The 25,522-nt window shown below is 35.8% G+C and overlaps 3 protein-coding genes across 3 annotated transcripts; 1 reads left to right on the top strand and 2 right to left on the bottom strand.

Moving 5' to 3' along the window:
• The first annotated feature begins 304 nt into the window (after nt 1-304).
• ankrd66 (ankyrin repeat domain 66) lies at nt 305-3,033 on the top strand. The gene is made up of 3 exons (XM_085144090.1): nt 305-471; nt 2,447-2,675; nt 2,786-3,033. Exons 1-3 carry the CDS (start codon nt 333-335, stop codon nt 2,931-2,933), a joined length of 516 nt encoding a protein of 171 aa, XP_085000216.1. The 5' UTR covers nt 305-332; the 3' UTR covers nt 2,934-3,033.
• Nucleotides 3,034-3,153: 120 nt separating this feature from the next.
• Nucleotides 3,154-24,360, bottom strand: LOC146496011 (adhesion G-protein coupled receptor F3-like). The gene is given in 18 exon segments (XM_085144066.1): nt 3,154-3,298; nt 3,379-3,414; nt 3,699-3,740; nt 3,830-4,670; nt 4,672-5,150; nt 5,466-5,651; nt 5,885-5,960; nt 6,173-6,281; nt 7,844-7,981; nt 8,078-8,335; nt 8,567-8,788; nt 9,151-9,275; nt 9,367-9,425; nt 9,535-9,641; nt 9,735-9,887; nt 9,990-10,119; nt 10,229-10,277; nt 24,274-24,360. Coding segments are annotated over 18 exon segments (3,099 nt in total). The 5' UTR covers nt 24,303-24,360; the 3' UTR covers nt 3,154-3,238.
• LOC146496010 (adhesion G-protein coupled receptor F3-like) lies at nt 14,026-24,368 on the bottom strand. The gene is made up of 17 exons (XM_085144065.1): nt 24,274-24,368; nt 23,604-23,652; nt 23,380-23,509; nt 23,127-23,276; nt 22,781-22,890; nt 22,619-22,677; nt 22,408-22,532; nt 21,212-21,436; nt 20,584-20,850; nt 20,323-20,463; nt 17,696-17,804; nt 17,410-17,485; nt 17,017-17,196; nt 15,156-16,475; nt 15,025-15,066; nt 14,705-14,740; nt 14,026-14,624 (listed from the first exon to the last, which is right to left on the bottom strand). Exons 1-17 carry the CDS (start codon nt 24,300-24,302, stop codon nt 14,565-14,567), a joined length of 3,108 nt encoding a protein of 1,035 aa, XP_085000191.1. The 5' UTR covers nt 24,303-24,368; the 3' UTR covers nt 14,026-14,564.
• Between the last annotated feature and the right edge of the window lie 1,154 nt (nt 24,369-25,522).

Here is a 25,522-nt window from a genome sequence, read left to right as displayed (position 1 = left end):
TGTTGTAACTAATAAAGCAATTCATTAAGAATCTGGCTATATCTGTGAAGCACAGGACACTTAAAATGTTAGCCTGATTTATTTCCACACAATGAGTAAAAACAAACACAATAAGGATTGCGTTACCTTTATTTACTTGTTATAGTACCTAAAATGAGTTTTCACTTCCTAAGACAGGCTTGCTGTTTTTGAATATTAATATAGTATTATTAATATATTATATTATTGATAACTATCTAGACACGCCCTGTTTTCCTTTCCGCGTTTTTACCTTCGGGTTAGGAGCCATCTAGTGTTGATCCGTTGCTAGGATCCACTGTTGCTAGGTTAAAATGTCAGAGTTGCACCAAGCTGCAGCAGCAGGCGACTGTGATCAAGTTGAGGAGCTTCTGAGGGAAAATAAGTGCAATCCCAACCAGAAAGACATCGACTGGTACAGCAAGACACCTCTCCACTGGGCAGCGGCTAAAGGTAGTTCGTTAAATACGTGAAAATGAGGGGTATCCTTGTCCCCTGGTGACTGCGCAAGTCTTGGACTCAAATTACCTGTTCGCATTCGCTGTAAAATGAAAATGAAAAATGTGATTAGGCCACGTGTACGCTGTTTATGCAACATAAATGTTAGTGTCAGTACACTAAACTGCGCTTTATACCGTGCGTAAAAACGATTTAGGCACAAAGTCGGAATTCATGAATATTTTTAGAGCTGCCTTTTCACTAAATATTTAATACAGTAGACAGCATTCATTAAAAGACTATGGAAACAGTTTCTCCTTTAAGAGCCATAAAGATGACAATTTTTCTGTAAAAGCTTGACAAAAAAAGCCCTTTCCTCAATTCTATTGATTCAACATTGAAATCTGACATTACATCAAATTTTTAAACTACATTAATATTGAAACAATATCAGAGTCGGATAAAATACATTTTAAAGTTCAACATTGATGTTGAACATTTATTTTATATCAATTTTTCACCCTCTGTTAAAAGTGAATCGGTGTTGAATTCTGATGTTGATTTTTCCATCACTTTTGCATGCTCCGTTAATAGTGAAGCAACAATGAAATAATTCTTTAAAAATCAACAGGACTAATACTAAACCACTGCAAGTTACCATCAGTATTTAAACCTGTGGATAAGACAGTTGTGTGTGATCTAAAAACAGGACAACCATTATCTGTTAAACATTATGTTACAATTTAACATGTCCATAATAATATCCCAACATTATTAAGCATTAGGTTTTATCTTTGCATCAATTAAGAACAGTTTATTATATAAAAACTTTTTTTTGTTCAGTGTATTATTTTGAATTCATTGATTCTAATTTACTCCGGAATGGGGCTGGATATTGGGTGTCCTGCACCACCCATTTGATCTGGAGCATATAGGAGCCATTCCTGAACTTGTTGGGCAAAGGCAAATTCAGAAACTGCATTTACCCTCACCTGCTGAGTCAGGCCATCTGAGACAAAAAACAAAAAGTGAGCCAACATGGGAGCTACAGGCCAACCTTGTAGTTTGCTAAGAATCAGAGTTTTGAGTTGCTGCGTCCAGTCCAGTCTCTAAATATTCAACAATGTCTTTTTTGTGCTTGTATGTTAAAACTGTGATTACACACTATAGCCAATTTTTTAGGTACACCTTTTCAACATCTCGGTTATTGTAATTTCTAATGAGCCAATCAGATTGCAGAAACGCGGTACTTTTAGGCATGTGCAGCACTGTACAAAAGCCTTGCACTACACCTCATTTCTTTATATTTTGCTTCCAAGGTGCCAGACTTGTTCGTACATTTTTACAGTGACCTTGACCTCAGCAATAGTTTTCCAGTCTTTCAACATTATTTGGACATGCTTGGCCTGCTTTTTTACTCATTTTCAGTCCGGTCCTTGTACCTAAACATTTTTAGAATAATCAAGGAAAAAACGTGACTGGACTTTTCTTGAAGATGTTTCACCTCTCATCCGAGAAGCTTGTTCAGTTCTAAGACCAAATGGTGGAGAGTCCCAAGTGCAAGTTGTCCCTTAAGAGGGTCATTGACCCACTATTAATCATGTGTTTCATTACATGAAAGGTGGCTTTTTCACACACACGCAATAGACAAAGACAACATCTCCCAAGATTTCAAACATCGAGAGGTCTCTTTTCAGGTTTTCTGGCTATTTAGGGCGAGGCAAGGTCTCACAATGGTTTCACCCAAAACCTCTGCTATGGCCCACACCCCTTTTCACACCTGGCTTTTTGTGTGTCAGGCGTGCTCCTAGCTAAAGGTCCAGCTGCTGTTTTTTACAGGGAGAGAAATGAGTGAGCCAAAACCTTAAGGAGGGTCCCTGAAAACGTTTATAAAACACTCTGCACAATATTGTTTAATTTTCCCAATAGCCCTAATTCATCAAAATAAATATTCTTAACTTGCTCACAAACTAATTATATCTTTCCATAGGACACACAGAAATGGCGAGGATACTTATAAAGCATGGAGCCAGACCGTGCCTGAGGACAGAGTATGGGTGGACCCCTGCCCATTTTGCTGCAGAGTCTGGTCGGCTGGCAGTGCTGCGGTTGCTGCACTCACTCCATGCACCTATTGATAAGGAGGACTGCTGTGGAGACAAGCCAGCGCGTATAGCTGAGATATACGGACACCAAGACTGTGTTAGATTCCTTAAAAAGTATGACATGAAGCCCGGTTCTCAAATTCTTGTAATTTTAATAACAATAAACTATATATAATATAATGCTTGTACATGATTAATATATGGTCTTGTTTTGTGTGTTACAGAGCAGAGATAGAGTGCGAGGTTTATCGCAAGCTAGCAGCGCGAGAAGGGGTTTCAGTGGATGACACAGATGAGGAGTGGGCAGAACGGGACAAAGAAAACTTAAAAGCTGAAGCAAGATGTGAGCCCAAATCCCATTTACAGAAATAAAATCCTCACGCAGGTTTTCTTCTATCCTTTCAGCTGAGAGTTTTCCTTCAGCTCTTTACTGCTAAGTGCTATTTAAAACATGCAATGTACAGTATTATTAAATCACATTTCATATTAATATGTATATTGAACAAAGAAAGACAGATAAGTGTAATAATTATTAAAACTTCTGACTTGTATTACTGCAAGTAAACCAAAATAAACAACAAAGAAACAGTCACACCAAAGAGTAAATGTAGCTCATGAATCTATTATATTTGATTTAAATGTAGTCTTTTGTGAGTATACATGTGTACAGGTGTTGTTTAGGACTTTTTAGTTGTTGTTTCCAACTTTGTGGAGCTTTCGCTGATGGTTGGTGGAGCCTGCAGAACAGAGGAAACAGATATGCGTCATTCATTATGAGTTACCACGGTTATTTACAAACAAGCTGTGGTTCACTTACTTTTTTCCTGAAAGAATTCAGCAGTGCTTCACGGGTCTGTCAAAATCAGAATAAAAACATTTGATGAAAACATTTCCAAGGATATTTTTGATGACTGTTGATAATAATTTCATTACAATAATTGAAATAACACAGAATAAACCTGAGAACAACTACAACAATAATGACATCGATTCAGCTGTGGATTTTAGATCATGTGTTCCTGCCATTGGCTTCAAACTTTAAATATATTCAAATGTTATCACAGTGATACAGCAGCATGTAACTAATCCTAACTAAAACTAGGTAGGCCTCTTATCTCTAGAAGTAAATGACTTTACCATTCTGTCCCCCAGGCACGTGGTCAACAAAATAAACAAACCCTAGAAATGAAAAACAAGCATTTAAAAAAAAGTTATACTTTTAGCAGAACAGATATTGAGTCTGATCAGTTTAATAATTGTGACCATACCTGGAATGCATTGAGCACAACAAAAGCGTAGTTCACAGCTAAAGTCACAGCTCCAGCTGTGAGGTCCAGACTAAATGTTGCAAATCCAAAAATCCATGGCAAACCAAAGATTGGAGTCAGAAGAATAACTGATCTCAGGACAGTTTTGGCGGCCTGTATTTCTTTCTCAAGAGACTTTTCTCTGCTCCTATGGTCCAAAAGCTTCATGACTACCACTATCATGGCAAACAAGTTGATGAAAACAATTATACCAACTGGGAGAATGAATGTATAGATGGTTCCTTTCAGAATTCCAGAATAAACCAGCCAACATGTTTCCAAACTGAAATACGCGCCTTGAGCTCCGGCGTTGTTGGTGAGAAATGTGATGAAAACAATGAGAAAAGGACAAACGTAGCCCAGGATCAACGAGAACCTCAGATAGGTTTTCTTGCCCACTTTGTGAAACAGGAAAACTGCCTGATGAAGGAGCATGGTGCTCAGGCTCAACATCCAAAAGAACATGGCCAGGTAGCAGAAATGCTTCAGAAGAGCCGCGATTCTACACCAGATTTCTGAAATGCTTTCTGGTTTAGAAGATGCCAGAAAACAGCAATCTGCCACCAGCAAACAAAGAGAAATGTTCACGTGGGCGGTGTGGCGCAAATGTAGAGTATTTGTCTTGACTACTTTGCTCCAGACGACCAGTTCTATCAGGAGGCTGATAACGAGTGACATCACTGATGCAGAAAGTCCAGCGTACGTTATCTCGGTCATGTAAGGGATTTTAATGGGATACCGGGACATCAGAATGGCAAATGAAGTCAGATGATTGCAAGTGCACTCGTCAGGATTAGAAGCGCCCCCCCCATTTACATCCTTCAGCTGTCCAATTGCTCTGGTTGTAGTTCCATGAGACACATTGCAGTTCAACATGGCGAGGCCTTTGTGTGAGCAATGGGAACTTTATTGTAATCTCAAGGTTTTCTTTTCCCCGTTGAGTGGTTGTTGACACAACAATGCTGTTGATGTTAAATGTTTCTGTTGTATTGGGCAAATAGTCCTGCAGGTGTTTGAATCCAGCTGTTTTTACGATGCCATTTCCTGAGCTTTTAACAGTGACTGTGGCATTGAACACTGTATTGGTGCATTCATCTTCGCTGCATGTCTGTACATGCAAGTTAGTTAGATTTGAATCATTACTTATGTTTGATATCGCAATTAAATTCTCAACTGACTTCAGATATTTCTCAGCCAGGGTTTTGTTGCTTTCAGGATTCGGTATGTTCCACGACTTTCCAAGAGACCTATCCAGCAGATTACTAGATGAGGCCAGGAAATTCTGAAAAGAAAGACAAAGGTTTGCAGCTCATGTTCCCATTAAAGATTAATCATAAAAAATGAGTTAGTTGTCACTCGTCAGCAGCTGTTTTATGGTATATGGTTTAAATTAGCAATGAACTTGGTGTAAAAGTTAAATAGTGAGACTGTACTACTAATGTATGTAAATAGCAATAAATACATTGACCAATACTGAAGATTTGTTTCATTGTAACTCTTAAGGATTGTAACTTTAAATACAAGTATTTATACTTATCGATCTTAATGCTTTAAATGTTTTTAAATAGTAATAACAAAGATATTCTTTGGTGCTTACGTTACTTGTGGTTGTGTCATTTACACCATGGTTTGTCAGAATGATAGACATGGTGCTGATCACTTGAACTGATGCATTCAAATTGGGAAACGTGTTAATAGTCCATGGATTTTGAGTGGCATTGGTAAGATTAAAAAATATTGACTCTGCATTTTTATCTAATGCCCCAAGTCCAGTGCCAGAAATCTGTAACAAGAGCACATATGTATTAGGCAAGCTTAACTGTGTCAGATGTAACTGTGTCAGCGACTTTAACAAAAACACTAGAGTACTTTCCATTTTCCTGTCCTGTAAAAATAGCAAAACAGTTGGATAATTTGTTGCTTTATATTAATACGATTCCTTTCATGTGTAAAAAAACAAAATAAAAAAATAAAAAGTGATAAGATGATAACCTCAGTTATAAAATTTAGGCTTACCATTGCATTTTGCAGTATATTGTCGAGGTCGAAGTTCACACATCTTGATTCTTCCTTTCTCCATATCCCCTTCAAGCTGAAAATATTAATTAAAAAAATTAAATGTTACACATAAATTCTAATATATATACTGCTTAAATAATTTTCTTAATCAAAATGCAAACAATTATAGTTTTTGGACAGTAAAAGAAACAGAAGTTTTAATCCAAATAAATAAATAAAAATAATTTTAAAAAGAACTGACACATTACATTATTACATACTACACATGATTGGTTATATTCTTACTCGCATTTCCTTGTTCTTTGCCCAGCAGAGTTTTTGCATTTTAAAACTGCAGTAAAATCAGCTTTTGTGTCTTCCCAGTCACCTTCAGCTGGACAGTACTTATCATTTACTGTTTTCGGGAAGAAAATTTCATATAGTTACAAAGACAATATCCTAAAACTGTTAAAACTGAATTTGTGTCACAAATTTTTTTTCCTGTAAAGCGTACAAATATATATATATTTGATCCTTCAATGAAGTAATAAGTATTTCCAGAATTCAGTCATGACTGCACAATCCTTGCCAGATTTTATCCAAATGTATTTTACAGTGTAGTATAATTCAGTATGTCACAATTACTATATTATTATACACTAATATCGTGCACCCTCTTTCAATTGCAAGGTTTTATATATCAGGATGTAATTTAAAAAACTTGTCTGGACTATAGAAAGTTCTGAAATTATATAATTACAACAAATGACCTCACATGCAACTCTAGAAACTTATACAGTACAGATTAGTTCATGGTTGACTCAGTGACTGAAAGGTGCCCGGATCCTGTCCCATCACAGGACCTGGACATCAACCCTTCATTGTGCTGACAGTTGGCATGAGCTGTTTGTGATGATATGCTGTGTTTGATTTTTGCCAGAACTTCTCCCCTCTGGTCTTGACCTTTCAAAGGACATTGTTCCTGAAGTCTTGTAGTCTGTTCAGTTGCAGTTTTTCAAACCTAAGCTGTGCTGCCATGTTCATTTTTTAGAGACGAAGCTCACTCCTGACAGCCTTTACAAAACAAGCCATACTTATTCTTCTTTTTCCAGTTGTATTCTGATTAACTTCAACATTTAACATGCTAACTGAGGCTCATACAGTCTAAGATTGACTTTGCAAGAATGTGCCCTCCTGGGAAGATTGACAGCTGTTTTTAATATTTCCGACTTCGAATATTTTGCAATGATGGACTTCAAATTGTTTGGAAATGGCCTTATAACCCAGCCGAAGATGGGGAGGAACAGTTGTTGATGTCTTTTTTTCTTTTTTTTTGCATTAACACATTACTGAATTCTCCAGACCAGCAAAGTGACAAAACATCTGCTTTTACTGAGGCGCTCACACTTACTGACAGCCTGCTAATCAAGTGTATTTGATTAGCAGGATTGGTGTACTTAGCTTTTCACACACTGCTTTTGCAGTTTTGCTTAGTTTTTTAAAAATAAATAATGACACAGTGTGATATTCCATGTGTTGTAGTTTATCTGAGGTTCTATTTACCAAACTTTTAGACCTGCAAAGTATTAAAACGGGATTAAAAAAAATAAAAAATACAAATATAAACAAAACCCATAATAACATATGTGTGTCTCAGAGATACATATGTGACTTCTTTTTAAACTTGTATATCTTTTATTTTTCTTGAAATGAATTAGGAATCATTTTGGGGCATTTAAAATGATTCATTTGACTGTTGTCTTTAAGGTAAGTAATCATTTAAAAATGTTTCAGGCAGTTTATGCTAAAATATCAGAAACTGTTGTTGTGAACTGGCACAAATGAATGAAATCAGATTCATTTGTTTGTTGAAAGTTTTATAGTTACTTAGTTTTTTTTTTTTTTTTACTTCATTGTGGGATCATTTGTGGGTAATTATGCATTCAATAATTCCCATTACAAAATACAAAGACATACCGAAAATGATATTGAAGGGCACTGTAGCCTTTCTTACATTCCCAAGTCTGTTGGTAAATGTACACACTGCTGTATATACACTTGTGCTATGAGCACAGATGATTATTTTACTAGTTGTATAAACTAGCATGTTGCCGCCTGCAAGAATTGAATATTCATGTCATGTATTTTCAGAACAATTTTGCACAATAAATATTTTAATTGAAATTAAATAAGACCAAATAAATTACTTACTCTGAGTTTCTAATTGGCCTTTGAGACCTCCATCCCATGTGACATTATAAGGTTCAGTACTATTGTTTATCTCACATTTGGCTTTTGCTTGGAGAATATCATTTTCGGTATTACAGCGCGGAAATGATGGCTCCGTGAAGACTTCAATGTTTGGTAATAGTGCTACATCCAGTTGAGCACTGGCTTTGTGTAACATGTTGACTGTACAGCCTGATGTGGTGCAAGCACCCGTTTGGTGGTAGATACATGAGAACTGTCCTAAGAAACAAACACAAGTGGGGTTAAAGCCAGCAGATTTTGTGATTTAGGTTGATGTTCAATTCTGGATTCTTTTCATTCTGTTTGTTTCTGGTCCATAGAGGGGGGGGAGAGGGGGGGGGGGGCTTTCACATATGTGTTAAAAGTGAATTTCTTCTGTTTTGCCATCATTGTATCTCTGGTTAATTATTAACAGTACCAATAATAATATAATGGAGCATTCATAGATACCATTCCAGAGTTCTGTGACGTTACTGAGGTTGACTGTACTGTTAGTTCGTGATGATGTATGAACTGTTGAAACTGTTCCAGTAGTTATGTCATATTGCCCTTTGCTATTTATTATACTCCATTGTGGGTAAATTTTCAGGTCCTCTTTGGTTGTGCATCTGATCACTTGGTTGGCGGAACCATAAGGCACAGGCATTGGTGGCATCTCTAAGTTGACAAGACCTGTGGAGGAAAAAAAAAAAAAATGAAATTTCAGTCCCTGAAACTTAAAAACCTATCCAGCGCTGTGAACACCACAGATTGAAGGTACTGTTTTGGAGCAACAGAATAAATCTTAAAATTATTATAAACTAAAACTAGATGCATAAAGATCTGTGACTTTCATTTTATCTTCATCAGAGTAATGATTGCATCCATAACAAAGCTGATTTCACTTTGGTTTTTGGGGTTTTTTGGTGGACAGAAAATGATGATCATGGAGAACTAAGAAGAGAACAGAATTTACTTTTTTTTAAACTCACATGTTGGAAAGAATTTCTTGCATACAGTATACAATGCACCCCTCTGCAGTAAGATTACATTACCTGAAGTCTCCATATTAAGTGAGGCGGACAGATTTTGGCCAATCTTTACTGAATTACTTATCAGAGCTTGTGAATCGATGCGGGAGGCAATGATTATTTTAAAGTCTGCAATGATGTTACCAATCCTTCAAACAAACAAAAAAAAAAGAGTGATTTTACATTTTTATTAGATAAATGTAAAAACATATTTTTTTATTTGTAATTGCACAAATATACCTGAATCCTGTAATGTTTAAAAAGTCAAATCCCCACAGAGTGCTGTACACTGTTTTCATCTAAGAGGTAACAAAGGATGGAAATAAAGTAAATAACAGTAATTTTTATTTTCAAGGTTAAAAATGATGCTGTATACATTTAAATGCATTTTGAGAAAAAAATTATTACCTCTGTCAACAACCCATCACTGCATTTTGCATATTTAGGGTTTGTTATATCTTCCAAACAATCTGCATATGTAGACCCCTGCAGTCTAAGAGACCCTGTGATGGTAACTGTGAGCAAGAAAATGTCATTTTGGGGAATGCTTTTAACCTTGAGGCTCACAAATAACCAAATGTGCAAAAACAGTTAAATTGACTTAATACCTGTGGTGTTTAGGACACATTTTGCATCTGCACTTTTATCCAAAGTGCATGTTGCATTGCCACAACATTTTGGATTAGACTGACAGAAAGTATCGCTCCATCTGTGGCGCAGTTTGCATTCACATTCTTTGCTGCCGGTACCATTTGTGCACACTTATGAGGACAAGAGTTATTCAGGGTTAGAGTTAGAGGTTATATAAGTATTTTCTTCATAAATCACAGCATGGTTATGTGGAAGATTGGAAATTAGTTTACCTGTTGTCATTACAGGTGCTTCAACAACTGTATTGTTACACGTAAAACGCTCCAGTATGCTCGTGATATTTGCAATTGCACTTTTGTCTATTATCAGTTTGGCATAAAGCATTTGTGTTGAGTTATCAGCCTGTGAAAGAAAAGTCATTCCATTTTCTTCTTCTTCCTTTTTTTTTTTAAATTTCATGATACAGTTGAACTTTAAGATCAAAATGTGTAATTGTGTGTAATCAACAAACCTGACAGAAGTTTATGCCCAAGATGTAAAGAAATAAAAAGGTCCGCATCCTGTTTTGGGAAAAATAAATGATATTTTTAAAAAGCATTTGGAGTACACAGCATGCTATAATTAAAATGTTCTGCTTCAAAACAAATGAAAGTGATGTATGAAAAAGATTTTCTGTCGCTTTATCTTTCCCGTTTTGCACACATGAGAGAGGAAAAAAACACATTTGAATATGATGCAGTACAAAGAAATCCGCTTATCTCGAAAGAACAGTTAAACTGTGCAGGTGTATCTGATAAAGTGTGTGTCTAGCTTGTATTACAGCACTAGCTCTGTAAACAAATAAGTTCCCAAAAAATTGGATGATATGTAAAAAGGTGGTGCAATGATTGGTAATCATTTGACTAAATATAGTTCAAGTACAACATAAACACCTTTTTTGGGGAGAAAAATATATCCGCAGCAAGCTACAAAATACTCTAAGAATGAAAAAGAAATGTAGATTCTATGTTGTATGATAGAAATTAAATAGTAAAAACAAATCCACACACAAGAGACAAAGCTGAACTCTAATATAGAACGGCCATTACTGTTGAGCCTGGAATTACAAACCGTTCCATCCTGCCAGGCTATCACACAGAGGAACTATTCATGCCCACATTCACACCTCCCTCCAGTTTAGAGTATGTTAACCTAACTTGGCTGTCTTTTGAATGTAGGGTGTGGCGTACCCTGTGGCATCTCATGGCATCACGGGGAACTCACGCAAACTCCAGGCAGAAAGCTCCAACAGGCTGGTGACTTAAAACCCAGGACCTTCATGCTTTGAATTAACAGAGCTAACCACGCCATCACTGTGCAATCCAATTTAAAAAGAGATGTGATATAATACTATGTATGGAAATCACTGCTTGGGCTCAAGAACACTTCTGAAAGACTCATTACAGCAAAGAATCATTACAGCAAGACCATGTCAGACCATATTTTATGTGGTCATGTACAGTATAGCTCCTAAACTGGCCTGTCCAATGTCCAAATCTTTCACACACTGCAAACATGTGGACCACAAAAACAAAAAAGGTGATGCGGCACAGCCTTCTTTAAAAATAATATTAAAAAGGTTTTAGATTTTTTAGGTTTTAGGTTATATCATTTATACTCAAGCAAACAAAGCGATTCAGAATCTGAAAACTTTATTAATCCCAGAGGAAGTTTTGCAGTCTCAGTTTCTCCAAAATAAGGACATGATCAAAAACTGCCAATATTAATAGTGTAAAAATGCTCTAATATAAATATCCTGATATATTACACAAAAAAATTATTAAATTTAAAGCTGACACTGAGGTGCTTATCAGACCGACAGCCAGAAATCATACTACCAACATACCCACAAATCAGCGTCAAACTTCAAATACATTTAAAAACAATCCCAAGTTTCAAAACACTATTTTCAATTCATTTTAAATTATACTTTACACACATATCCAAACATTTTTGTGAAAGTGTCACTAACCTGCTGTACAAGATGTTAGACGGACCCATCGGTGCTCAGAAATGATGAACTATCAACTGATGGAGCTACAGCAACACCAACAAGGTTGGCAGAAGACTAAACCTGGTTTCTAGTAATAGGAGTATATGATGAGTTACTGTTAGAGGTTACTGCAGATACACATGCAAATTAAAAAGACTTATGAAGGACTAATTTGACTTTCAAAAATAGAATGAATGATGTTGGTGTCCATAGTTTTAGCATATATTTTCACTTTGAATTGCGTACAGAAAAAGATGCAATGGCATGCTCACTTTAAAGTCTGTTCTAGTTTTCATCTTTGCTTTGTGCTGTTTGCTTAGTGTTCTGATAGAATGCTCTTATCTATGCATAAAATGTTTAATTTACATGAATCTAATGTCTTTGATATACTGTTTGTTGATAAGGGATTGATAACCTTGACGTTTTCATATAGAAATAATTTTTTATGATTTCATATATGAAAACCACTTTATTTTTTTTACATCAGTCACGTTTGCCTTCAGTTGGGATTGGCATGCAATCCCTCGATAACCTGTATTATATTTATTCAACATCCAACTTGCTGCTTCACACTAGTGTAGGCGTGTGTTAATGTGATGTTTATTTACATGCTTTTGACTGTATGTAGGAAATTCTTTTGGATTTCTTGGAGTATTTCATCGTGGACTGGGAGAATATACAAATGATAAACGGTGAATTACAAGAGTTTGTATGAAAATTTAGCAGGAGATAAATTGTGGCCTATGGTTAGCCACACGTAGAAACTAGCCAAATTAATGTTTCACGGGGGATGTACTTTTGATGTTACTTTAGTGGCAAATCAGCACACTACCAAGCATCTATATTTATTTTTACATTTTTTACATTATTATATAACCTTTTTGTTGAGGACCCAGAGTACAGAGAAGCTCTGTAATGCAGGGCTCCTAGTTTTTGGGTCCAATTTGCACAATCATTAGAGGCCTGAGCTTAAAACAAGGAACTTATTCACTCCAAGCATACAAATCTTCAGTCAAATTATATGTATCAGGAACTGACTGTTCATACGCTGGTAGGAATGTGTGAATTGTACCCACATTACAGGAAATGTATTTGGAGAGTCGGGTATCTAACTCTTATTTTATTTTATTTTTTAAATAAAAACTTTACGCATCTCTAATTACTGAACTCCTCACCCTGTATCTAAGGGAGGTGCTGAACTCCTCTACTTGGGGCAGCAATTTGGTCCTGACCCACAGTAAGCACTCTACCATTTTCCAGCTGAGACCTCAAATTTGATTCTCATTCTCACTCACATTCGTGTTGATTCTCATTCCCTCCACTTCACACTCGGATGCAAACCACTACAATGAGAGCCAGAGGCCACCACCCGATAAAGCCGACAGAACCACATCATCTGAAAAAAGCACAGATGAAATTCTGTACATAAAATGTATAAACAGAATCAAAGGGCAGCCCTGGTGGATGAAAACCACATTGTTCCTCCTGTATCTGAGGTTTGACTAAAGGGTGAACTCCTTTCCAGCACCCTGGCATAGACCTTCCCAGGGAGGCTATGGAGTGTGATCTCCCTGTAGTTGAAGCACAACCTCCAGTTGCACTTCTTAAAGATTGGACCCCGGTCTGCCAATCCAGAGGGACCGCCCTGTATCATCTCCACACCATGTTGCAGAGGTGTGTCAACCAAGACAGCCCACCAACATCCAGAGCCTTTAGGAACTCAGGGCAAACATCCAAGGGACAAACCTGACATTATCAGTGAAGTAATAAACATACATTCTTAAAAGTCAAGACAATATCTTCTCAAAGGACATTGTTTTACAACCAAACTAGTACTGAAAAATTGGATTAGAACTTCCAAGGATTTGGCTGTTTCCTGTTGGATAAGTGATGAGTGCATCTTCCAGCCTGGCTGTGCCCATCCTCCTCTTAGTCACAATTTCAGTATTAGAAATCATCATTAGCTCGCAGTAGATTAATTGGATGAGTAAACAAGGTAAAAGCCTGTGTATTATTATAAAATCTCTCAAAGGGTTATTACAGGTTACTCTATCCTTGAAAAGTAAAACATCCAGAGCCTATTTTTCAGGCTACTAAATTTTAACACAGTTAGTTACCAAGTGCACTGATTATAGTGGAGAACTGCTGCTAACGATGTGGCTGAGGTTTGTATTTCATCTGCAAGGCCACACAAGCAAGGACGCAGTCAGAGGGCCCAGGATCGTCATGGCAAGGACTACAAAGCAGTTAGAGCAGTATAAAGCCCAGTTCACACCTCAGATTCTTGTAATTTTAATAACAATAACCAAGAGTATAATCTTTATACATGACAAGTATACATTCTTGTTTTTGTGTGTTACAGAGCAGAGACAGGGTGACATGTTTATTGTACACAAGCAGCCCGCGAAGGGGTTTCGGTGGATGACACAGATGAGGAGTAGGCAGAACGGGACAAAGAAAACTTAAAAACTGAAGCAAGATGTGAGCCCAAATCCCATATACAGAAATAAAATCCTCACACAGGTTTTCTTCTATCCTTTCAGCTGAGAGTTTTCCTTCAGCTCTTCACTGCTAAGTGCTATTTAAAACATGCAATGTACAGTATTATTAAATCACATTTCATATTAATATGTATATTGAACAAAGAAAGACAGATAAGTGTAATAATTATTAAAACTTCTGACTTGTATTACTGCAAGTAAACCAAAATAAACAACAAAGTAACAGTCACACCAAAGAGTAAATGTAGCTTGTGAATCTATTATATTTGATTTAAATGTAGTGTTTTGTGAGTATACATGTGTACAGGTGTTGTTTAGGACTTTTTAGTTGTTGTTTCCAACTTTGTGGAGCTTTCGCTGATGGTTGGTGGAGCCTGCAGAACAGAGGAAACAGATGTGCGTCATTCATTATGAGTTACCACGGTTATTTACAAACAAGCTGTGGTTCACTTACTTTTTTCCTGAAAGAATTCAGCAGTGCTTCACGGGTCTGTCAAAATCAGAATAAAAACATTTGATGAAAACATTTTCAAGGATATTTTTGATGACTGTTGATAATAATTTCATTACAATAATTGAAATAACACAGAATAAACCTGAGAACAACTACAACAATAATGACATCGATTCAGCTGTGGATTTTAGATCATGTGTTCCTGCCATTGGCTTCAAACTTTAAATATATTCAAATGTTATCACAGTGATACAGCAGCATGTAACTAATCCTAACTAAAACTAGGTAGGCCTCTTATCTCTAGAAGTAAATGACTTTACCATTCTGTCCCCCAGGCACGTGGTCAACAAAATAAACAAACCCTAGAAATGAAAAACAAGCATTTAAAAAAAAGTTATACTTTTAGCAGAACAGATATTGAGTCTGATCAGTTTAATAATTGTGACCATACCTGGAATGCATTGAGCACAACAAAAGCGTAGTTCACAGCTAAAGTCACAGCTCCAGCTGTGAGGTCCAGACTAAATGTTGCAAATCCAAAAATCCATGGCAAACCAAAGATTGGAGTCAGAAGAATAACTGATCTCAGGACAGTTTTGGCAGCCTGTATTTCTTTCTCATGAGATTTTTCTGTGATCTTATGGTCCAGAAGCTTCATGATTACCACTATCATGGCAAACAAGTTGATGAAAACAATTATACCAACTGGGAGAATGAATGTATAGATGGTTCCTTTCAGAATTCCAGAATAAACCAGCCAACATGTTTCCAAACTGAAATACGCGCCTTGAGCGCCGGCGTTGTTGGTGAGAAATGTGATGAAAACAATGAGAAAAGGACAAACGTAGCCCAGGATCAACGAGAACCTCAGATAGGTTTTCTTGCCCACTTTGTGAAACAGGAAAACTGCCTGATGAAGGAGCATGGTGCTCAGGCTCAACATCCAAAAGAACATGGCCAGGTAGCAGAAATGCTTCAGAAGAGCTGAAATTCTACACCAGATTTCTGAAATGCTCTCTGGTTTAGAAGATGCCAGAAAACAGCAATCTGCCACCAGCAAACAAAGAGAAATGTTCACGTGGGCGGTGTGGCGCAAATGTAGAGTATTTGTCTTGACTACTTTGCTCCAGACGATCAGTTCTATCAGGAGGCTGATAACGAGTGACAACACTGATGCAGAAAGTCCAGCGTACGTTATCTCGGTCATGTAAAGGATTTCAATGGGATACCGGGACATCAGAATGGTAAATGAAGTCAGATGATTGCAAGTGCACTCGTCAGGATTAGAAGCGCCCCCCCACTTACATCCTTCAGCTGTCCAATTGCTCTGGTTGTAGTTCCATGAGACACATTGCAGACTAACATGGCGAGGCCTTTGTGTGACCAATGGGAACTTTAGTGTAATCTCAAGGTTTTCTTTTCCCCGTTGAGTGGTTGTTGACACAACAATGCTGTTGATGTTAAATGTTTCTGTTGTATTGGGCAAATAGTTCTGCAGGTTTTGGAATCCAGCTGTTTTTACGATGCCATTTCCTGAGCTTTTAACAGTGACATTGGCATTGAACACCTTAGTGGTGCATGTTTTTCCACTGCATGTGCCTATATTTATATTTTTTTGATCAGTATCATTACTTATGTTTGATATGGCAATTAAATTCTCAACTGACTTCAGATATTTCTCAGCCAGGGTTTTGTTGCTTTCAGGATTCGGTTTATTCCATGAGTTTCCAAGAGACTCATCCAACAGATTACTCGATGAGGCCAGGAGATTCTGAAAAGAACAACAAAGTTTTGAGGGTGATATAACTACAATGCTTAAAATGAATCATAAAAGACTGAACTAGTCAAAGTTTAACACATGCACCTTCTTATCTGCTTCCCTAGTTGGTCATTGATTGACCCTCGATTTCTTTGAGTAAACCACTGTCAAAACTAATAACTTGAGGTGACTGTTGTTGTGATTTGGCGCTATATTAATATAATTGATTTGAATTGAATTGAACAATGGCTAAGGTGGTGACGTGTGGCTTCCTGTGGCTTCTTCACAATAAAAGGGACAGGGTTATTCAGCACTTGAACTCTTTTAATATGAAGTAACAGCAGCAGGAAATTCTTGATTTGCATTAGCAATGAACTAATTGTAAATAGTAAAACTGTTAATGTATTCAAAAAAGTGAATAAATAGATTGGAAATTTGTTTCCTTGTAACTCTTAAAGATTCCAACTTTACGTACAAGTATTTATACTTATTCATTTTAATATTTGTTAAAGAATTTAAATAATAATAAAAATAAAGCTTCTTTGATACTTACTTTAGTTGTGGTTACACTGTCTACTACTTTCAGTTTGTCACTCATGGTGCTGAGTACATCAACTGATGCATTCACATTAGCAAAAGTGTTAATACGCCCTGAATTTTGAGTGACATTGTTAAGGTTAGAAAATATTGTTTCTGCATTTTTATCTAATGCCCCAAGTCCAGTGTCAGAAATCTGTAACAACAGCACATATGAATTAGTCAAGCCTAATTGTATCAGCTACAGTGAGTTTGACAAAAAGATGAACGACTTTCCATTTTTCTGTTGCATAAAAATCTCGTTACAGTTGGAGAATTTGTTGCTATATTAAGTTAGAGATTATTAAGATACTTTCCTATCATATGCAAACAATTTCTTAACATAAATTATGAAACTAAGCTTACTTACTTTTGCATTTTGCAGTACGTTGTACAGATCTGAGTTCACACATTCTGACACCTCGTCTTTCCATTGTGCATCTGAGCTGAAAATATGAATTTTAATATTGAATATCTTAACAAGTGTCACAAATAAATGTTCACTTATGAACTGGTCAAATGATGTTCCCAGTCACAAATGCAAACAATCATTGTTGGTGGACTCTTGGAGCCATTTCAATACAAAAAAATAAATACAAATAGTCAAACAAATAACATTATTACATAATAAATATGATCAGCAGTTAGATTCTTACTTGCATTCCCTTTTTCTTTGCCCATCAGAGTTTGTGCATTTTAAGACTGAAGTGAAACCAGCTTTGGTGTCTCCCCATACACCTTGCGCCGGACAGTACGGGTCACCTTCTGTTTTAGCGAAGAAACTTTCATACATTAACTAAGACAATATCAAAAGTTAATTTAGAGAATGGTGAGTTCAAATCAATTTCTGTTGCAGAAATGATATCCTATAATGTCTCATAAAAATTTGGTCTCTCCAGAAACACTCTCTCATCTTTGAAGTAATCAATATAGCCTGCATTCATTCATGATTCTAAAACACTGGGCTGCTCTCCTATTTTTTATATAATAAGTATAAGAAGCAATTTAATACTTTACCCCATTTTATTTTACACTGTATATATCACTATTACTATATCTATTATTACAAACTACTACTGTCATGGTAAAAAGAAAGTGCACCCTCTTTCACTTCAAAGGTTTTATATATCACAACAATATAAAATAAATCCTCTGGACCTTAACAGATTCACAAACTATTTAACTACAACCTCAGATACACAACATTTTTAATACATTTATATTCTGTGTCATTATTTATGTAACAAAATTTAAGTTACATGCAGAAGCACTGTGTCCACCCTCATTAAGTACACCCCATGATTCAGTAGCTTGTAGAACCACCTTTATTGTGGACAAACCTCTCCACGTTGGTCTTGTCTTTTCAAAGGACAGTGTTCCAGAAGTCCTGTGGTTTGTTCAGATGCAACTTTGCAAACCTAAGCCATGCTGTCAATTTGTTTTTAAAGAGAAGAGTTGACTCCTGACAGCCCTTCCAAACAAGTAACACTCATTCTGCCTTTTTGTAATTATATTGTGTTTAACATTAACACATGCTAACTGCGTCTGAGATGTAGCTCTTGGGTTTTTATGTAATTTGTCTGCACAGCCTGACCTTGGGTTGCTAGGATGTGCACTCCTGAGATGATTTATGGCTGTCTTGAACATCTTCCACTTGTGAGTAATATTTTGTATTGCTGAATGATGGACGTTCACTTGTTTGGTCTTAGAACCGCACCCAGGATGGTGAGTAACAGTTGTTCCTTTAAGATCATTGTTGGTGTCTTTCTTATGTGTTAACACACTACTGAATGCTCCAGATCAGCAAACTGATCTGCTTTTACAGAGGTGCTCAAACTTACTGACTTACTCCCAAACTTACTCATGGCAGGGTACGCTGGTGATTAGGAAGTAGACCCAAAAGCAGGACACGGAGGAGGACAAAACTGTGGTAAACTAAAAGCGAGCTGTTTATTGTGGCTGATGAAAACCAGGAACATACAACAAGACATTATCAACAGTGGCAAGAACTAAAACTAAACCTAAACTGGGCGAGACTGGCAACTATGAATGAACTATGACACTATGACAAAACTGTGATACCTGACCTGAACATGATAGTGAGCATGATAGAAACTGTGAGGAAAAACCAAGAGTTAAAACAATGAACATGCCCTGAACACAATCATGCAAAACACCAGAAACCCTGACATGACATGGGGTAAGTATAACAGATGACCTGACGATGACTATACGGAAACACACGGACTAAATACACTCAACGGGTGATCAGGAGTGGAAACATATGAGGGAACAGCTGACTAGAATGAACATAATGACGCCACAGTGGAAGTAAAACTAAAACAATGAACAAAAGTACCCTTCAAAGTAAAACAGGAAACATAATAAGACGCAGACATGACATGAGCTAAACAACATGAAACACAAGACAGACAACGACGTGGACATGGTGGACTGACGTGGAGAATGAACACTGTAGAAACATACAGAGGGAAAAGGGATACTGGAGATGAGGCAAGGACATAAGTAAGCACCTGAAGGGCGACAAGTGACACTTAACACAGGGGTTAAAACACAAGGGGAACTTAATCAACAAAATAACTAACATGGCAACCTAAAATGAGCTTTGGACAAATAAATGACAGCCAAACATAAACAATTAATATCAAAATACCAAAAAACTCAAAACACTGAGCCACACAACCCAGGACCATGACACTGACGGTCAGTTAATCAGCAGGAAGTGTGTATTTAGTTTTTCACACACTGCTTCTGTATTTTTGCTTAGTTTTTTGTTAAATAAATAATGACACAGTGTAATATTCCATGTTTTGTAGTTTATCTGAGGCTGTATTTACCAAACCTTTAGACCTGCAAAATATTAATTAATTACATAGTCTAAAGCAGGATAAAAAAAAAAAAAGAAAAGTATTAACAAAACCCATAATAAAATATGTGTGTCTTACAGCTACAAATATCACTTCTTTTTATTTCTATTTCTTTTAATTTAATTGTAATTAATTATGAATACATTTTTGGGCATTTAAAATGGCAAATTTTTTGACTGTCCTTATTAAGGTAAGTAATTATTTATAAATATTTTAGTTGGTTTATCTTAAAATATCAGCAACTTCAGACAACTTTAGTGAAGTGGCACTTTTTGAAAATAACTAAATCAGATTTTTTTTAAAAATCATTTATTTCTGCCAAAGACAAGAACTTTGTTGTAAGATTTTTTTTTAAGCTATGTGTTTAATTCTTATTACAAAATGCAATAACTTACCGGCAATGATGTTGAAGGACACCGAAGCACTTTTAGTTTGGTTGTTTCTGTTTTTAAATATACACGATGCTGTAGTTTGACTGGTGTTGTATACATGACAGTTGATAATTTTTTGAGCCGAATAAATTTGTCTTTTGTCATCTGCCAGAATGATACATTCATGTCATGGATTTTCATAACAGTTCTTGCAAAATAACTATTTTGAACTAAAATTATTTGGCAAATAAGAAAAGAAAAGAAAAGAAAAGGAAATATCCATACCCGAAGTTGTTGAATAATCTTTGAGGCCGTCACCATTCCATGAGACAATATAAGGTTCAGTGCTATTATTTATCTCACACTGGGCTGCTACTTGGAGAATATCATTTCTAGTTTTGCAGCGTGGAAATGATGGCACAGTGAAAACAGCAATGTCTGGCAATAGAGCTACATCCAGTACATATCTGCCTTTGTGTAATATGTTGATTGTACATGTCAGATTGGCATTGCCACAGTTTTTGGTTTGTTGGTAGAGACACAAGTATGTTCCTAGAAAAAAAAAAACGTGGTTAAAGCTGGTACAAGTAGGAATTAGATTTAATCCAGATAGTGATACTGAGTTTTTCAGCTCATAGTGCCAAACTAGTTAACCGTTTAAAGGCTGAAACATTCCCAGAAAAAAAGTGAATGAAATATTTATTTAACATTCTGACATAAAGAAAAAAAAAAGAAAGAAAGAAATATCAAATTGCATATACAAGTTTTAATTTGTATCACATTTGAGATGTAAAGAAAAATCTTTATTTCTTTATTTTTTAATTGCTTAAACATGTATTGTACAATTTATTTAGTTTTTTTCTGGGTTTACACTAATTATATAAAAGTCTCACATACATACAAACAAACATACCTTTCCAGAGTTCTGTCACTTCTTTAAGCTGGATTTGACTCTCTGTTTTTGATAATATTGTGACAGTTGAAACTGTTCCATTAGTTATGTCATATTGCCCATTGATGTTTGTTATACTCCACTGTGGTGTAGCTCCAAGGTCCTCCGTTGCTGTGCAAGTGATGATTTTGTTAGTGTCCCCATAAGAGACCGGCATTTTGTCTGGCATTTTTAAGCTGACAACACCTACAGAGAACAAACAAATGATAATCAGTTGCCATGGAAACCACATACATCTAGATGGTATGGCATATGGAAATACTGCCACCTTGCGGCCAGTCATTGAAACTTGAAAACGTTTACAGTTCCATGAACGCCATAGGTTGAATAGCACTGCAGCTGCAGATAAACCATCTGTTTTAGAGGAAGGTTCAGAGGAGGTTGGAGATAGTTACCATCACGGGCTCATCCGGCCAGGATGAGACTGAACAGTCAGTACTCACTTGCAGGTTTTTTGTTTTATTGAATAATGAGCAAAGGAAAAACACACATGGACTGCTATCTCTCAGCTGCCGCCCCATGTGGGAGTGAAGAAAGAGTGAGCTGTAGGTGAGTGCAGTCCTTATATAACGAGTGACAGGTGAGTGCAATTAATGGAAAGCGCCACACCCAATCAAAGGTGAGGAAAAGAAAAAAGGTGCATCCGGTGAAGTGAATGTGCTAAAAGAGCCTTTACAAAACCACCTTTAGAGCATATTATTATAAACTAAAACAAGATGCATGAGGTTCCGAGAGATTTTTGTCTCTCACTCATATTTTCTTGATCTTTATCAGAGTAATATGATTGCATCCATAGCATTGTTGACCTCAGGTTATCATTTTATAATAGAAACAAAGAAATAAAATTGGGATTTTAGCGGGCAGCAATTTGTCAACGATTGAAAGGTTATTTAGCTGAACTGTTCCTTTACATAAGAGCGTTAATAACAATTTACACAGTGAAAAACGTATTTATAATATGCAGAAAATTTCATGGTAGTCCCTCCAGTAGCTGTCGAGATATTTCAGTCTGATATGTTGGTGGAGAATGATACTCAAGGAGCGCTAAAATGATATCTAAAACACAATCTAACAGAATTTATATAAAATTTAAGAAAAAAAAATCCCTTCCGTCCAGGTTGGAATTAACTGCGCCCTCCACAGGTAGATTACATTACCTGCAGTCTCCATATCAAGCGAGGCTGACAGATATCGGCTGATGGCTTCTGAATTGTTAATCAGAGTTTGTGAATTGACAGTGGAAGCGATGCTCATTGTAAAATCTATGAAGAGGCTTCCGAGCCTTCAATAAAAAAACAAAGACAGATTTTAGTCACATATCTAAAATAAATTTAACAAAACATTTAATTTGTGATTGCACAAATATACCTGAATCCTGTAATGTTTAAAAAGTCAAATCCCCTCATCCTGCTGTACACTGTTTTCATCTAAGAGGTAACAAAGGATGGAAAAAGAGTTAATAATAGTATTCTTTATTTATTATTGCGGTGATAAAGACATTATATATATTTTTAAATGACTGTTTATTACCTGTTTCATCAAGTCATCTCTGCAGTTTTTATAGTCCGTGGTTTCTGTGCTTTTCAGACAGTTTTCATATTTGTTTGCCTGTGCAATTTTCACAGATCCTGTGATGGTAACTATGAGCAAGAAAATGTCAGTATATATATGTATATATGTATATGTGTGTATATATATATATATATATATATATATATATATATATATATATATATATATATATATATGTGTGTGTGTGTGTGTGTGTATATATATATGTATATATATATATATATATATATATATATATATATATATATATATATATATGCATATGTGATATAAATATATATAATAAATAAATATATATAAATACCTGTGGTTCTTAGGACACACTTTGCGTCTGCACTATTCAAAGTGCATGTTGCATTGCCGCAACATTTTGGATTAGACTGACAGAAAGTATCGCTCCATCTGTGGTCTAGTTTGCAGCGACATACCTTCCCACCTGTACCATTTGTGCACACTTATAAGGACAAGAGTTATTCAGGGTTAGAGTTAGAGGTTATATAAGTATTTTCTTCATAAATCACAGCATGGTGTATGTGGAAGATTGGAAATTAGTTTACCTGTTGTCATTACAGGTTTTTCAACAACTGCATTGTTATACGTAAAACTCTCCAGTATGCTCGTGATATTTGCAATTGCACTTTTGTCTATTATCAGTTTGGCATAAAGCATTTGTGTTGAGTTATCAGACTGTGAAAGAAAAGTGATTCCATTTTCTTTTTTTTAATTTCATGATACAGTTGAACTTTAAGATCAAAATGTTTAATTGATGTAATCAACAAACCTGACAGAGATTTATTCCCAAGATGTAAAGAAATAAAAAGGTCCACATCCTGTTTTTGGAAAAATAAATGATATTTTTAAAAAGCATTTGGTGTAGCAAACACTAACATTTATTAATTATAAATACTATAATTAAAATGTTGCACTTCCATGCAACACCAGCAAAAAAGTCTGCCTTTGCAAAGCTTAAAATGGCGATATAATTAAAGAGATGATAGAGCTCATTAATAAAGGAAAGAGAGAGGCCATTTTTGCATGCAGAGTCAGAATCAGAATACTTAACTTATCTCAGAGGAAACTTTGTGGTCACAATTGCTCCAAGACAGCAAGGACAGTAGTGAAAATTACCAACATTAAAAAATACAATATATTAAAAGCTAGCTCTAATACAAATTACTCTAACATATAAACATATAAAAATCCTGATGTATTACACAAAAGAAATATAAAATAAGTTGAAATTGAGGTGCCCGTCTTATCATACTGACTGCCAGGGTTCATACTTCCAAAATTCTAATGCCTCTTGAGCCATAACCACCCACAATTCAGGATCAAATTTCAAATACATATTTAAGAAATTCTTAAAGTTTCTTAAAAACACTATTTTCAGCCAAATTATTTTTAAATGGTCACATTGAGGAAAATCATAAATACTTAAATTTTTTACTAACCTGGTGTACAGGATGGTAGAAGGACCCATTAGAGCTCCAAAATGACGGCGGCGCACCAGATATCCCTACTGCTGCTCACAAGGAAATGGTCAACACAAGACTGAAGTATTTTTTAACGTGACAGCAGTAGATGACCAGTTACCTGTAGAGGTTACTGCATATAGACATGCAAAGTAAAAAGGCTGTCATGTACCACTAATTTGACTATCAAAAACAGAGACTGAATGGTGTTTGTGTGTAATATGGTTTTCATTTTTGAAACTATGTGTACAGAAAATGCAGTGTCACCTGAATAACTCCACACTACAGCAAAAGTGTAGTTTATTTATTAGATATGAGGCATAGTTTTTATGATGTCATATATGAAAAGGACAGTTTTTATATCACTGATGTTTGCCTTCATACTGTACTGTATTGTTTATTCAGTGTTCAACTTGGTGCTTCAGAGTAACTTAAGCATGTGTTAATGTGAGGTTTATATACATGCTTTTGACTGTATGTTGGAATTTGTTTGGGTTTCTTGGAGTATTTCATCTTGGACTGGGAAAATACACAAAGGATAAAAGCTGGATTTATAGGAGGTAAACTGTTGCATTTACTTTGCTGCATGTAGCAACTAGCCAGTGGATGGCCATTAATTTTTCTACACATATTAATGTCTCACCCTAATGATTTTCCCCATTAATTTTTTTTTCTTTGAACTCTGAACTCCTCCACAGGTCTTCATATGTCAATATCAGGTTGGTTGCTATTTTCTGTTTACCAGTGATATGTCCCAACTCTCAAAGTAAAAAGATCTTTGAGCATAAACTAATAAACCAAAGAACATTTTGTAAAATTAACTGTCCAATCCTTCCTTAAAGTATCATTACATGTATTATCTGTTGAATAATTGATTGAATTGTTAATTTTCCTTGTGAATATGTTGTACACCACCTTATCAAAGAAGACGAGTGAGTACTGCAAATATATTGGAAAGCCAACTCGTTTCACGTGACTGTAATGGCAAATCACCTCTATACCAAGCATCAATATTTTCCCTTTACAGTTTTTACATAGCCTTTATGTGCTAACAGCACATATTATACAACCCTTATTATACAAACCTTGTGTTGAGGACCGAGCGTATAGTGAAGCTCTGTAATGCAGAACTTTTATGGGTCCCTTTTGGATAATCATTAGTGGCCTTAGTGACCTTAAAACAAAGAACTCATTTGCTCTAAGTATATTACGAATACAACTGTTTAGT

Source organism: Neolamprologus multifasciatus, chromosome 19, assembly GCF_963576455.1.
Source record: "Neolamprologus multifasciatus chromosome 19, fNeoMul1.2, whole genome shotgun sequence".
In the NCBI taxonomy this organism is placed as follows: Eukaryota; Metazoa; Chordata; class Actinopteri; order Cichliformes; family Cichlidae; genus Neolamprologus; species Neolamprologus multifasciatus.
This window is presented reverse-complemented; position numbering and strand designations above follow the sequence as displayed.